General features: G+C 42.8%; 1 protein-coding gene across 1 annotated transcript; it reads left to right on the top strand.

The window, feature by feature from the left end:
- The first annotated feature begins 3,592 nt into the window (after nucleotides 1-3,592).
- Nucleotides 3,593-13,208, top strand: CLEC3A (C-type lectin domain family 3 member A). The gene is made up of 3 exons (XM_040253482.1): nucleotides 3,593-3,733; nucleotides 8,984-9,067; nucleotides 11,514-13,208. The coding sequence occupies exons 1-3, from the start codon at nucleotides 3,619-3,621 to the stop codon at nucleotides 11,906-11,908; spliced, it is 594 nt and encodes a 197-aa protein (XP_040109416.1). The 5' UTR covers nucleotides 3,593-3,618; the 3' UTR covers nucleotides 11,909-13,208.
- The last annotated feature ends 1,722 nt before the right edge of the window (nucleotides 13,209-14,930 follow it).

Genomic DNA, 14,930 nt, shown 5'->3' with positions numbered 1-14,930 from the left:
TTGAGATCCAGCTGCAAGCATCGCATGAGCAGTAGAGCTGTGAGGCTGGAGGAGGAGTTCCAGGTGGAGAGGTCAGAGTGGAGAGTTCCAGACAGAGTCTGAAGCCTGGAGAAGGAACGCGGCCATCTCAGGAGAGTGTGCAGGAGATCAGGGCAGACAGGAGGGAGTCCTAAGCAGTCTCAGGCAATAGCAGTGAGGTAGAGGTGAATACTCAAATATTTAATTAGAACAAAAACTGTGCACTTTCATGAAACTATCCTCCATGCTACTCTAACGGTGGCTGCAAGATTATACATTTATTTGCCCAAACCCACAGAACCTCCAAGTGAAAAAGTGAATCCTAATATAACTACAGACTTCAGTTAACAACATGAGCTTCCCAGTTGGCTCTAGTGTAAAGAACCTATCTGCCAAAGCGAGAGATATAATGAGACATGGGTTCGATCCCTGGTTTGGGAAGATCCCCTAGAGGAGGGCATGGCAACCCACTCCAGTATTCTTGCCTGGAGACTCACAGGCAGAGAAAACAAACTTAGAGTTATCAAAGGGTAAAGGAGATAAATTAGGACTTTGGGATTAACATACACATACTATACTATATAAAATAGATAACTACTATTACTACTGTATAGCTGCTGCTGCTGCTGCTGCTGCTGCTAAGTTACTTCAGTCGTGTCCGACTCTGTGCGACCCCATAGGCGGCAGCCCACCAGGCTCCCCCGTCCCTGGGATTCTCCAGGCAAGAACACTGGAGTGGGTTGCCATTTCCTCCTCCAATGCATGAAAGTGAAAAGTGAAAGTGAAGTCGCTCAGTCGCGTCCGACTGTTCGAGACCCCATGGACTGCAGCCCACCAGGCCGTCCATGGGATTTTCCAGGCAAGAGGACTGGAGCGGGGTGCCATTGCCTTCTCCTACTGTATAGCAAAGGAAACTATACTCAAAACCTTGTAACAACCTATAATGGAAAAGAATCTGAAAAAGAATATATGTACATTTACTGAGGGCTTCTCTGGGGACTCAGATGGTAAAGAATGTGCTTGCAGTGCTAGAGACCTGGGTTCGATCCCTGGGTTGGGAAGATCCCCTGGAGAAGGGAATGGCAACCCACTCCAGTATCCTTGCCTGGAGAACTCCATGACAAGAGAACCCTGGTGGGCTACAATCCATGGGAGTCACAAAGAGTCAGACACAACCGAGTGATTAACGCTAACTAACATGTATAACTAAACCACTCGCTGTACACTTGAAACTGACACAGAATTGTAAATTAACTATATTTCAATTAAAATAAAAGATGGATGATAAAAAATAAACCTGATTTATGAAAAAAAAAACTGCTCTAAAAATAGCTTGCTAATTTTAGAAGCAAGTGTGGGCTTTCAGAGGCTTTCCTAGAAAGGGAAAACAGCTTAAAACAATACAGATTTTTTTTTTTTCTAAGATAAGCCTAGCTTTAGCACAGGACAGACCAAAGATCTAAGAGGACTCATTAGCTATCCACCACTGTCTGTAACTTGAAATCTCTTCTCAGAGTAAAGGATTTGAGAAGCTGGCAGAAAGCTTTTGCATCAATCACAAGATAGTTGTAAAACATTGATCCTTTTTCCTTTTTCAAATCTAAACACGTTTCCCAGGTCAAAAGAAATATCTTCTGGGTCAATCAGAACTAGATTTTAAATCAAGTCCCACTCTTGGGACCTGAGTGACGCTGACCAAACCTGCTTCAACTTTCTGAGGCTCAGTTTCAGTCATTCGTAAAATGCAGAGAATGTTTGTACCATGGGCTTGCTGTGAAGACGAACATCTGTACTGCTGTACTATTATAAATTATGTTAAGGAAATTACAGGTATTATTACTATTATCATCATTGCTATTATTATTAAGCACTGGACTTCACACTGAACGCTTACTGTCATAACTTCGTTGCTCTTTCCAACAACCCTCTAAAGTTAGCATCCCTAGCTAACCCGTTATTAAGATGAGAAAAGACTCAGAGAGGTTCAGAAACTTGCCCAAGAGAGCACAGCTGCTAAATGGTTGAGAGTAAAATATGAACCCAGCTCAAGTTTGTATCCAAGATGCTCTCAATGGCCTATATATAGATTGCCCACATCAGTACGAGTTTACATCATAAATAAAATCTTTATTTTTAAACTCACACATTATTTTTTATTTCATACATTACATTATGTTAGACTTTCCTACGTCACTGGTCTTACTTCGACATCAATATTGTAGGTAGTCTACAAGGTGGCTTTAGCAGGAGGGGAAATCAAGATGGATTAGACTGGTTTTGCTCACTAAGATTCAGAAGAAATTAATCACCCCTTGATTCTTCCTGTATTGTCTACAAAAGAAAAAAAAAAAGATACAATGAGTTTGGTCCTTGGGACCTTCCAGAATCTACAAACCCTGCCCTCCATCCGCACCTGGTCATCCAGATAGTGATGTCAGTTGGTCAGGAGGGAGGTGCTTCCCCAGGGTCTACCTTGGACACACTCCTGGAAGTTCCTTATTTTGTCATAAGAGTTGGCCTGGTTCTCTGTTGTTTAGTCACTAAGTCGTGTCTGACTCCCTCCGACCTCATGGACCGCAGCCCGCCAGGCTCCTCTGTCCGTGGGATTTCCCAGGCAAGAGTACTGGAGTGGCTTGCCATTTCCTCCTCCAGGGGATCTTCCCGACCCAGGGATTGAATCCAAGTCTACTGCTTGGCAGGCAGATTCTTTACCACCTGGGAAGTCCCTGGTTCTCAGTACTTTTCCTAAAGCCCATTTATTGTCCAGGTTAGAATAATTACAGCAAGTCTTTCACTATATTTCTCTGTTATTTCTGTATTTCCTTTGAAAGTGTTTTTTTTAAGTGTTTGAGATAATTTCAAAGGAATACAGTGTTAGTTGGTGAAGACCTGTGAGATAGTGATGGTTGATATTTTACATTAATTTTTATGGAAAAAATTCACTGTCTTCTTTCTAAGGTGTGTTTCCCCAAGAATTTAACTCTTGCTAAACCCACAAAATCCTAACAGGAAGCCCTCTGACCATCTCCATGACTCCGTGTGAATAAACCCTTCCCAAGCTCCATGTGAGCTGTGTAGACACACGAGTGTGTGTAGACACACAGGTGGTGCTCTGGCGTAACATGCACATACTCCCACACAGTAACTTTCCCAGCTGTGTGTATGTCATTGAGTGCACTTCTCAGAATATTAAGTGAACTTCAGAGCTCCAAACCAAAGACTTCATCAGAGTCTTCACAGAGAGACCCCAAGCTTCCTGGACTTTAGATTGAAAAAAAAGGAAAGAAAAGAAAGACAAAACTTTTTAGTCCCTTTATAAACTCTGATATGCTCTGAAAAGGCAAGTCAAGTAGGAAAATTTTTCTTTGCAGGAAATTTTTTTTTTAATGCCTAAATGAGATGTGAGAACAGGGGCCACCTTATGCTGCAGCCAGCAGAGGCACTCAAACATTCCGTCAGCAGGATCCCAGCCAAGCTGCACAGCGCGCTTTTATAAAGCTGGCCCCAGGCATCCCAGGGCAAGATGTGGCTGTGAAGTCTACTCTGCCCTTAGTACTCCAGAGACACTGGCACGGTGGCTGTCAGACTCACCCCACAGCCATGGCAAAGAATGGACTTGTAATTTACATCCTGGTTATCATCTTGCTCCTGGACCAGACCAGCTGCCACGCATCCAAGTTCAAAGCCAGGAAGCACAGCAAACGCCGAGTGAAAGGTAACAGGGTGCCTCCATCCAGCAGAACTCTAGGCTTGCTCAGGGTGGGGAGGAGTTGGACGACATTCATTTCCAGACTCCCCCAGGAGACCATCTCTAGTGGCAGTTACCCTGGCTTCATGCAGATATGGCATTTTCAGGGGACCGAGTGACCTCTTAATTCTCTGGGACTGTTTGACATTTAAAGGAATCATATGGTAGGATTCTGGTTTTGTAGGATAAAAAAGGCTCTTGCAAAAAGACTTTCTGTATTGTATATCCTTCATCAGGTGAGCTTAGGCAAGAGAATGTTGATTAGAGTGTGACAACCTGGATACGAGGTCTGCTATTTGGAATGAGGGATCAAGTAGAACAAATCAATTTAATAGAGTATACTGTTTCACTCATAGATATTATACAGCTGTTCAAATTGATCTGTAAGATAACTATAATCTTATTCAATGTGTAGTAGAGGATAGAGCTATTGGTAATGTGACTTCCGTTTCATCAATAGATATATTTTCATATCCCTGGGAATATAAGGACAGTCTATATCATATGTTTAAGCTTCTTCATGTCATAGAGAAGTATTATGTCTTTCACTTAAAAATATTTCCACACACAAGTCATACAGCATTTGGAAATATGTTAATGCAAAACAGTCTCCAAGCAATCCCAATTTGGGGTGGCTTGAATTGGGTTGAAAAAGTGAAAGTGTCAGTCTCTCAGTTGTGTCCAACTCTTTATGACCACATGGACTGTAGCCCACCAGGCTCCTCTGTCCTTGGGATTCTCCAGGCCAGAATACTGGCGTGACTTGCCATTCCCTTCTCCAGGAGATCTTCCTGTCTCAGGGATCGAACCAGGGTCTCCTGCTTTGCAGGCAGATTCTTTACCACTGAGCCACCAGGGAAGCCCTCAATTGGTCTAAGAGAGAGAAAAAATCTTGCAAGGAACAGAGATAACGGCAATGTACATGCAACACGCTGAACCTAAACCATCGAGAAAGGCGTGGTGTGATGTGTATCTCATTCTGAGGTATTTTCATATGGGATATTTCAAGGTAAATATTGACACTATTTCCTCATCAATTTCACTTCATTAGTAGCAACACACAAACAATAATACCAGGAAAGCTGAAGTCTTGATTTAACTCAACACGAATGGCTGGCGGTGAGAAGGAGCTTCCCTTGCTGTGTCATGCTTTTAAGACTATGAAGTGCCCTACTTTAGGTCCGATCTAAGGTTTCTTTTTTTTTTTTTTTTTGATAATTGCTTTATAACATTGTGCTGGCCTCTGCCACACATCACCATGAACCAGCCAGGTATACATATGTCCCCTCCCTTCTGAACTCCCCTCCCATGGCCCACCCCAGCCCATCCCTCTTAAATGGAAATTTTTTTTTTCCTAATGAAATACTACACTTCTCTGTTACCTCCTTTAAAGAGAGATTAAAATAACAAAGGCAGGGAAAGGAAGGGAAGGGATGTGGCATTTCTGCTGGGTGATGAGGCATGTTTTGTCGCCAGCATCTCTTTGCCACAAAGGAGTGGTCAGCTGGTGACCACCCAGCAGGGCTGTGGGGAGCAGTGTAAATATGTGAATGTGTGTGTGTGTTCTCTGTGGGTGTTTCTGAAATAACTGCAGTTCAGGGCATTATGTTCTATCCTCCAAGGCACACACACACAAGTGCACACACATGCTTTAGTTTTCTTTTTAACCAACTGGGTCCAATCCTAGGTATCATCCTTCCAAAGCAGTTTTGCTCACTTTTTGCTGTGAGATCCAAGAGAGTAGATTCTATAATACATGAAGCCATTAGCCTAAACCTGTTAAACAGTTCTTTTAAACTGCCTGGAAATAATACCAAATCTTATGAAATCAAAAGCAAAAGTCATTTTTTTCTCTCTCAATTCTTTCCATAGAATTAACCATGATTAACTGCTAAGAGATAATATTCCCAGAGTTTTCTTTAATGCCCAATTAAAAATTGATTTGTTGTTGTTCAGTTGCTAAGTCGTGTCTGACTCTTTGCGACCCCATGGACTGTAGCCCCACCAGGCTCCTCTGTCCATGGGATTTTCCAAGCAAGAATACTGGAGTGGGTTGCCATTTCCTTTTCCGGGATCTTCTCAACCTAGGAATCAAACTCGAGTCTCCCACTTGACACGTGGATTCTTTACTACTCTGCCACCCGGGAAGCCCTACTTTTAACAAAATAAGTGTTGGCTGTCTAAAGTACTTGGCAGACAAATTAATTGATTTTATGTGTTAACTCTTGGATAACCTCACATATAAGGCCTTTCTCAGCCCTTTTAAAAGCTGCGTAAGATTCCATGTGTGGATAAGTTATGGCTGATTTAATCTGTTCTTTCTTGGTGAACTTTTACGTTCATCAAATCTATCTCTTTTTGATCCAATGCCTCAGTGAATTGCTTTGTACACAGATATGGATCCCCATGCTAGAATATCGTGATGATACTTCTCTAGAACTAAAATTGTAAGTTAGTTACACCACTTGTCTTTCAAAACGGTAGCATGAACTCGTGTTCTCAACTTCAGTATACGAGAGCACCCGCTGAGTTTCTCTTGTGGCTCAAAAGTTAAAGAATCGGCCTGCAATGCAGGAGACCCAGGTTCAATCCCTGGGTCAGAAAGATCCCCTGGAGAAGGAAATGGCAACTCATTCCAGTATTCCTGCCTGGAAAATCCCATGGACAGAGGAGCCTGGTGGGCCACAGCCCAGGGAGTCTCAGAGTCAGACACGACTGAGTGACTAACACGAACACACACCTTGAGAATGTGACCTATCACCAGTTTAAGCTGTGCCAGCTTAACAAAACCCCAAAAGACTTTTAATTTGCATCTCTGTGCTTATTAATGAGGTTGAGATATTTTTTCGTGTATTTGGTCATTTCTTCCAGCAATTATCTTTGCATTCTTATCTGGTACCTATTTTTGGAGAACAACAATAATAAAATGAAAGGGAGCCTTTAAAAACACTCAAAATGGTAACTGAGTGATTTAGCTCCAAAAACAAGTTTCCCTGCTATTCACTTCACAGGCCTCAACAAATTAGGTTGAGCAATGCAAGTTATGTTGTAGTAATGAATTAAATATAATCTCTATTTAGTGAAATAGTTGTTCCCTGTATTCATTTTGACAAAACACAACCACATTTCTCACAAAGGACAGAAGCAGACTCGAGGCCACCTGGATAACAATTTCCATAATGGTCTCCCAGGAGCCTAATATTAATTCATGTGTTCATGTTAATTACAATGTTTGCAGCTCCCCTGTGGAGATCATTTACTTAAATAGTGTGGAACAGGAAGCTGAGAGGAACTGGGGTGACATTTGTATGGCTTACAACTTGTAACCTGGAAGAAAACTTAGCAGTCTTTGCAAGTGTCTGGCCCCCAACAGCCACTGGCTTTGCATACTGAATATTAATATTTATTCTGGGTTGAATGGTCCCGTTGAGGAAACCCTTGCTATTGTGCTTCTCAGCTGAGCTATTGGATGCCTTGAGAATGGATGTCCGCACCTGGATACCCCAGAAGGCATTTCCTAACCCGAATGTGGAAACACCTGACTTGCAAAGCACATGTTTAAGGGGAAACTGAGTCAGCCATGTTTGGATACTGGCCTGTCCTGAAAACACCCAAGACAGAACACAGATTCTCCACGTGTATCCCCGCAAAGAGGCAGCTGGGGACAGCCATATCAAGCTTTAAGCATCTTAGCTGCTTGAGGCTACATACTAGGGACCAAGCAGGTAAAGGTGATGATCACTGTCCAGAAACAGATGGGAGGGGTGGAAAGGGAACAGATTTGAAGACAGCAAGACTCGACCCCCAACTCTGCACCTTACAGCTGGGTGGTCTTCGACAGGCTCATTCAGTTTCCTGTGCCTCTCTTTTTTTCTGAAATGATATTGTCTATTTCATAGTAACACTGAAAGAATCAAGCTCCTGGCACACAGTGTGTGGTGCCTTTAATATTTTTAAATGTGTATTAAGATTTATTATAATTCCTGCTTTTGAAGAGCTCACAAGTTGTCCGTTTCTAAGACACTGCCCATCAGGTCTGGATTTTTGATTAGTCAAAGTTACTAATTTCCTAACTTCCTTACTTATACCCAAGGAGAGCCATGAAGATTGGCCTAATCAGGGGACATCCAAGACTAAGTAAATTGCTAGTCCTTAATACAGAAGTATTTTTATAGGGCTCTTTATCACTGCCTTTCCATACTTCTCCATGAAAATCACTTAGCCCTGCTAAGAGCCTTTACACCCGGAGCATCAGCTGAGTAGGGGTATTGAGGGGACTTGGAGACCCAAGTAAGTCTATGAGTTCTACCACTCACCTGCCAATTTAGCTTCTTGAGTTCATTCTCACTCTTCAGTGGGAATCTCATTTTCCTCCATTCCTAACTCTCTTTGAAGAGTAAGTGAAAATAACATGAAAGTATTTTGTATGCCATCATTTATTCACTCAGTAAACATTATGAGATTGATGATGCGCCAGGCATCATGTGAAACATCAGGAATACCCTGGACAACCCCAGAGATAAAATTAAGTAAGTAAAGAAACATGATCATAGACTGGAGAAAGTGTGTGGAAGGATCACAAAGGTTCAAGGAAAGAGACCAGCCAGAGAGATGTAGAGAGGATGACCAGAAAGTCTTCTCAGAAGAGATGTTTAAGCTTGATAAGATGATGGATAAGGGAGTTCCCTGGCAGTCCAGTGGTTAAGACTCCATGCTTCCAATGGAGAGCGTGAGAGTTTGATCCTTGGTTGGGGAGCTAAGATCCCACATGCTGTGAAGCCAAAATAAAAATAAAACTGAAGTCTTAGGAAAAAGAAAAAGGACAAGACCTGGGCCAAGAGTGTTCCAGGCAGAAAGAACACACTCAAAGGGTCCTGAGATGAGGCAGCTTGTTCTAGAATGCATCGAAAATCAACCAGTCTAAAGTCTAGTGATGGAGAGTGAGTCCCACAGGATATGGCTGGAGAGATAGACAGGCGACCCACTTCACAGAAGAAGCTCTCAGTATCATTACCCCCACCAAACCCTTACAAATCTTCCTGAACAACTTGCTCCCATTCTTTGTTTTTCATGTACTCTGGGCTCAGTTTCATCAAAATCACCCTCGGCCTATGTTCTGTATTCTGAAACTTTATGTTACTTTGTTTTATTTGCACTTTATTTTAATCATATGTTGTTTTATTCATCCTCCCCCACCCCAATCTAAAAAATCCTCAGAAAAGGATGGAGACCTGAAGACTCAAGTGGAAAAGCTCTGGCGAGAAGTCAATGCCCTGAAGGAAATGCAAGCCCTGCAGACAGGTGAGACTCCTCTTACCTCAACAAGATAGGAAAAGAAATTGTGATTAGCCAGCAACTGAAACCACATCGAGAGTACATATCATTCTAGGTGACCTTTAAAAAGAGAGAGAGAGACATTGACAAGGCAGAGATGTGTCCAGGACAAAGGATTCAAAAGCTGGGAGGATGAATGTTTTGGGAAATCAGCTTGATTTTCTACTTCCTTCGCCTCTCAATGAGTGGAATAAAAATCAAACCAGGCATTTCAATAATACATTTTAGAAGTCCATCCATAATTTTTTTTTTTTTGCTGTGCTGTGTGACATGTGAGATGCCTGATTTTAGTTTCCTGACCTAGGATGGAACTCTTTCCCACTGCTTTGGGAGCACAGAGTCTTAACCACTGAACCACCAGGGAAGTCCCCATAATTCTTTATTAGGCAATGGGACAAAACTGAAGCAAGTATTAACTAGATAAAATAACCAGCATTCCTTAGCTGTTTACTAAGATGTTTAGGTCCCCAGGCAGCTCAGTAGTAAAGAATCCGCCTGCCAATGCAGGAGACCTGAGTTTGATCCCTGGGTCAGGAAGACCCCCTGGAGGAGGAAATGGCAACCTACTCCAGTATTCTTGCCTGGGAGATCCCATGGACAGAGAAGCCTGGCGGACTACAGTCCATGGGGCCACAAGAGTCAGACATGACTTAGCAACTAAATGACAACAAAATAACCCACTGAGAGCTCAGCGGAGGTGGAACTAAACCCAGGGTCACAGGCCTCAGCTCTGGCCACACTGAGTGGGTCAGATCCTCCGGAGAAGAGCTTGCCAGCAGAGGGCAGCAGTGAGTGTTCCTTTATCAGAGAGCAGAGCTCCCAGCAGCCCGTGAAGCTCCGGGGGCGAGGAAATGAGAGCCACACTGGGCAGACTCAGGAACACGCCTGGCTTGCTAGGTTCACATCCTCAGGGAGGAATACTGTCATAGCAACTCCAAAGGCAGAGCTTCGAGGGTCCCAGAAGAGAGCTGCTCAATTACAAGAGTTAAGCCAAAAAAAAAAAAAAGAGTTAATGCCTTCAAGGAAGACCAACGTTAGGGCTTTTTCATCAGCTACTGATCGCCCCCAGGGCTCCCCAGGAGGCTCAGTGGTAAAGAGTCCACCTATAATGCAGGAGACATGGAAGACATGGGTTCGGTCCCTGGGTCAGGAAGATTCCCTGGAGAAGGAAATGCCAACTCACTCTTGCCTAGGAAATCCCATGGACAGAGGATCCTGGAGGGCTGCAGTCCATGGGGTCAAAAAATGGTCAGACACACCTGAGCGATTGAGCACGGCACCTTGGTAGCTCCCAGGCCAGCTGTATGTTACCAGTCTTGAGCCATTTTCACCATAAGCAATATTGCCTAGTTACACGGCTGGCAGGTCCCTTTATCAAGTTTCCTGGGGAACAGAATTAGAAAGTTAAAGGAAGGCCAAATGAGTTTGCAGAAGGGGAAAGGGCTTGGTTAACCCTTCAGCCATAGTTGCGGGCTATAATAATACTTTATAAACATCAACACAGTTCAGTTGCTCAGTCGTGTCCGACTCTTTGCGACCCCATGGACTGCAGCACGCCAGGTTTCCCTGTCCATCACCAACTCCCAGAGCTTGCTCAGACTCATATCCATCATCAACACATGAATCCTTCAGTAATTTATGAGACAGATGCTGCTATAATTCTTCTCAGTTTACAGATGAGGAAACTGAGGCACAGGGAAATTAAGGCTAACACAGATAATAAATATCAGAACTGACACCTAAGCTGAGGCAGTACAGCCCTGAAGCCTGATTCTCCAATGCTCTGCCTTAAAACTATCTTTATATTTGGCTTATATCCTGGATAAGATAAACAATACTTAGCTTATTCTTATCTGCTGTGGGCTCAGTTATCTGCTGTAAATCTTCCATGTAATGTAAGTCACCTGTTTATATGCTAACAACTCTTTTAAGCTTCCTTATATTGTGTGCTCAGTTACTCCAGCCGTGTCTGACTCTGTGACCCCATGGACTGTAGCCCACCAGGCTCCTCTGGCCATTGGATTCTCCAGGCAAGAATACTGGAGTGGGTAGCTAGTTCCTCCTCCAGGGCATCTTAGGGACCCAGGAATCGAACGCGTGTCTCCTGCATTGGCCGGCACATTCTTTACCACTGAGCCACAGGGAAGCCCCAAGCTTCACTATCCTGATATGTAAGGACAGGTGTCATAAGCATCCCACATCATGGGACAGTTGTGATTATGAAATGGGTTCATTTATGTAAAATGCTTGGCACAGTGTCTGACTCTGCGCACAGAGTCCTCATTACACGCTGACTCACCGTTATCTCTATGCATCGTCCTTGCCACAACCGCCTACTGCTGTTGGCCAGGGCCAGTTCTACATTATTATACTGCCACAGCATGTTAATATGTCAAATCTCACATCTTTACAGTCTGTCTCCGAGGCACAAAATTTCACAAGAAGTGCTACCTTGCCGCGGAAGGCTCGAAGCACTTCCACGAAGCCAATGAAGACTGCATTTCCAAGGGCGGGACCCTGGTTGTCCCCAGAAGCTCCGATGAAATCAACGCCCTCCGAGACTATGGTAAAAGGAGCCTGCCGGGGGTCAATGACTTTTGGCTGGGCATCAACGACATGGTTGCAGAAGGCAAGTTTGTCGACGTCAATGGGCTTGCCATCTCCTTCCTCAATTGGGACCAGGCACAGCCTAACGGTGGCAAGCGGGAAAACTGTGCCCTCTTCTCCCAGTCAGCTCAGGGCAAGTGGAGTGATGAGGCCTGTAGTAGCAGCAAGAGGTACATATGTGAGTTCACCATCCCTCAATAGTCCCTTCTCAGGTACATCTTCCCAGAAAGACCGGTCATGATTTACAGGCTGATGGTTCTCAAGAACGGTTCAAAATCGTCATAGGGGAGGCTATGTCCCTAGGAATACGAGAGACAGCCAACTTTGCTACCACATTGTATTGTGATTTTTGCCCTCCACGGGGGTTGGGGGATCGGAAAATAATCATTCCATCATGTACACACTGCTCAAGTAGCTTCTGCAAAAATGGGCTATGAGACCTTTCTCATTCCTGGTCCCTCTTCCTGGTATAGACCAGGTGTGTATTAAAAAGACAATGGCCAGAAAAGCAAGCTGTAGGCTACCTGGAAGATTTTCTGTTAGAGGTTTCGTACGTATCTGAGTGATGAGGTGCTACATAATCCGAAACCCTTTCAGTCTGATGTTCGGTCTGCTCCCTCCTAGTGATAGCATCTTATTAGCCGTCACCCTTGCCTCGAGTCGCAGCATCCCCTGGTGGGACATGTAACTGCTCTGTCACATGGATACATAGAAGTCTCAGATAAGCTCTGGTTTAACTCTGTTTTTTCGAAACCCACCCCACTCCTGCCCCCGCCCCCAGTGATATACACATTGCTTTGGTTTTTTTTTTTTTTAAGTTCCCAGTAAAGATCTGAAAGGAGATGTTAAGGCAGCATATTTGGTCAGTTTCCACCCTGGTATGGCATTCCAGTTTCCAACTTGAATAGGTAAACCTAAGGCAGAACAGAGTAGCAGACTGCACAGAAAAAGAGGAACTTTCTAAAGTCTCCTTTCTAAAGTCTCCTTTTCCCCTGCTTTAGTTTTATGAAATCAACAGCGGATATTATACACCTTAGTTTCCTTTTTTAAAAAATGTATTTTACACACTTATATATATTTTAACAATCATATATTTAAGTCTTTTAGGAGAAAAATCTATATTTAGATTGAAAGTTGGAAGCTGGATTTAAAAAATATTTTTTGAGTTACATGTACATCTATACTATTTTTTATTCTGCCAAGTGCTGCCCCCACTAAATTTTTTAGATTGTGTAATGTAATGCCATTGCTTAGTATGAAATTATGAAGTTAAGACTTGGTGGAAATGGGTTTTTTAGAAGCAAACAATTCTAGGTATATTCTGTTCTTCAAATAAACATCTTTTTTTTTCCCTTTAAATGTTGAATATGTTTTGGGAACAAAATCCTTCTTTATAAACTTAATTATGTATGCTTGGAATTAAGTTTTAGTTCTTCACACTGCACAACAATAATAAAGCCTGAATTCTGATCAATGTGGGGTTATATGGGTATTGTCTGCAGTTATTCAAACTATGTTGGTTTATATCAGACTTGAAGAAATTGGGGGAGAAATGCACTAGATTTGATCAAACTGGTGATTTAGATGTACTGTAAGGATAGTTTCACTTGAGAATAAAGAAGTAGAGTGGAGACAGAGGAAGAAAACTTTTTAAAAGTTGTACCTGCCATTGTTTTTGGTTGACCCTGATCAATTTCTTCCTCCAACGCAACCACAGTCTCCGCATGGGAATCTTATCAAATTGCAGATCCCACGGGTCTGGGCTGAGGCCCCAGATTCTTCACTTCTGAAAGCATCTCGTAGAAGCCAATAGGGCTGGACCACACACCACAGTCTGAGAGTGAGGGTCTGAACCTGTAACTACTCACCCAGAGATAGTCTCTGCTGACTCTAGCAGGCCTGTTCCCCTTTAACGCAAGTCAAGGGTAGGACCTACAGTTAATCTGTGTGAAGAACAATACTGAGAGCAATTTTTCTACCCATCACAGATGCTTCCAGCCATGTCATTATATGATCTACAAAATACAAATCAATTAGTTAAAAGAAACAGTAACTGAGACTCAACTTAGTGATCTGAAGGAAAACGTATCTCAAAGCTCAAAGGCTTAAGTTGAATAGAAGTTCTTACACTAAAAATAAAGATACAAAGTCTTTCCTGCTCTCTGATTACAGAGAACTTTCGTATTCTCACCAAATTAAGTACATCTAACAGATAAAGAAGCCTACTACTTTTAGCTATTTAAGTTATTAATTTAATCTGATGTCAGAGATTCAAAGGACACCTACTAACTATAAAGTACCACATTACATAATACGTAAGTAAGGAAAGAAAGGAAGTAAGTGATGGTATCTATACCAGCTCACAGGAGGAGAGCAGGCCTTGCCGCTGGAGTCCAGGAAAAAAAATATTAGCTCTAATTACGTATGAAAATTGTGAATTTACAGATATTGCTATCTAGTTTAACCTAAACTGAAACCCACAAAATGGGCACTGATTTAAATAGATTCTCACAAAGAAACACCACATTGAACATACACTAATAGTAAGAGAAAATGTGCCCACATTCAAACAAGCAGAGCTAACACTGGTTCAGAGAGGCATGTATATTCCAGGCAAACCCATTCAGAATCTTTCCCAGTGATTGCCAATGCCATTGGGAGTCATAAAACGCTTTTTGCTATTTTATTTTTGCTAGAAACATTAAACAGGATCAAAGAGAATTTAGGGTTCTGTTCGGACAGAATTCTTCCCTTCCAGTTGGATGCAATGTACAGAATGAAGCCAAACATAGATAAGCAGTGATGAGAAATGACAGGGTGGAGAGAGAAACAACAGGGAAGGGAAGAGACAGAGAGAGAGGAAACGTGTGTGTGTTTTCACAAAATGCTGAGTTTATCATTCTTAAAGCCCTGGTTTTTATTTCTGCAAATTCTCTGAGCTACTCTACAATCCCTTTCCTTTTGCATTTGAGCTAGCTGGAGTTGGCACACCGACTAGGATAGCCTAGGTTATGATTCTGCAGAGCTTACGTCTAGAGAGGCAAACAAACAGTAAACAAGCAAAGAAAACAACAAGATCATTTCAGAAAATATGACGAGATGTCCAAGGACTGACATGACACAATTAAAATGACACAGGCAGGAAATCAAACAAGGAGATGAAAGAGGGAGTGATGAGAGGGAGTACTGCCAGATGGAACAGACAACTCTTGTAATACACTCC

This window comes from Oryx dammah, unplaced genomic scaffold, assembly GCF_014754425.2.
Source record: "Oryx dammah isolate SB20612 unplaced genomic scaffold, SCBI_Odam_1.1 HiC_scaffold_13, whole genome shotgun sequence".
NCBI classification, from domain to species: Eukaryota; Metazoa; Chordata; class Mammalia; order Artiodactyla; family Bovidae; genus Oryx; species Oryx dammah.
The sequence above is the reverse complement of the archived record's forward strand: the minus strand, read 5'-3'. Positions and strand labels throughout refer to the sequence as shown.

Bases quoted from the DNA above. Each gene is read 5' to 3' on its own strand.
- CLEC3A (XM_040253482.1), top strand. From the start codon at position 3,619: ATGGCAAAGAATGGACTTGTAATTTACATCCTGGTTATCATCTTGCTC. The intron at 3,734-8,983 runs GTAACAGGGTGC...AAAAATCCTCAG, and splicing joins CAGCAAACGCCGAGTGAAAG to AAAAGGATGGAGACCTGAAG. The intron at 9,068-11,513 runs GTGAGACTCCTC...ACATCTTTACAG, and splicing joins AATGCAAGCCCTGCAGACAG to TCTGTCTCCGAGGCACAAAA.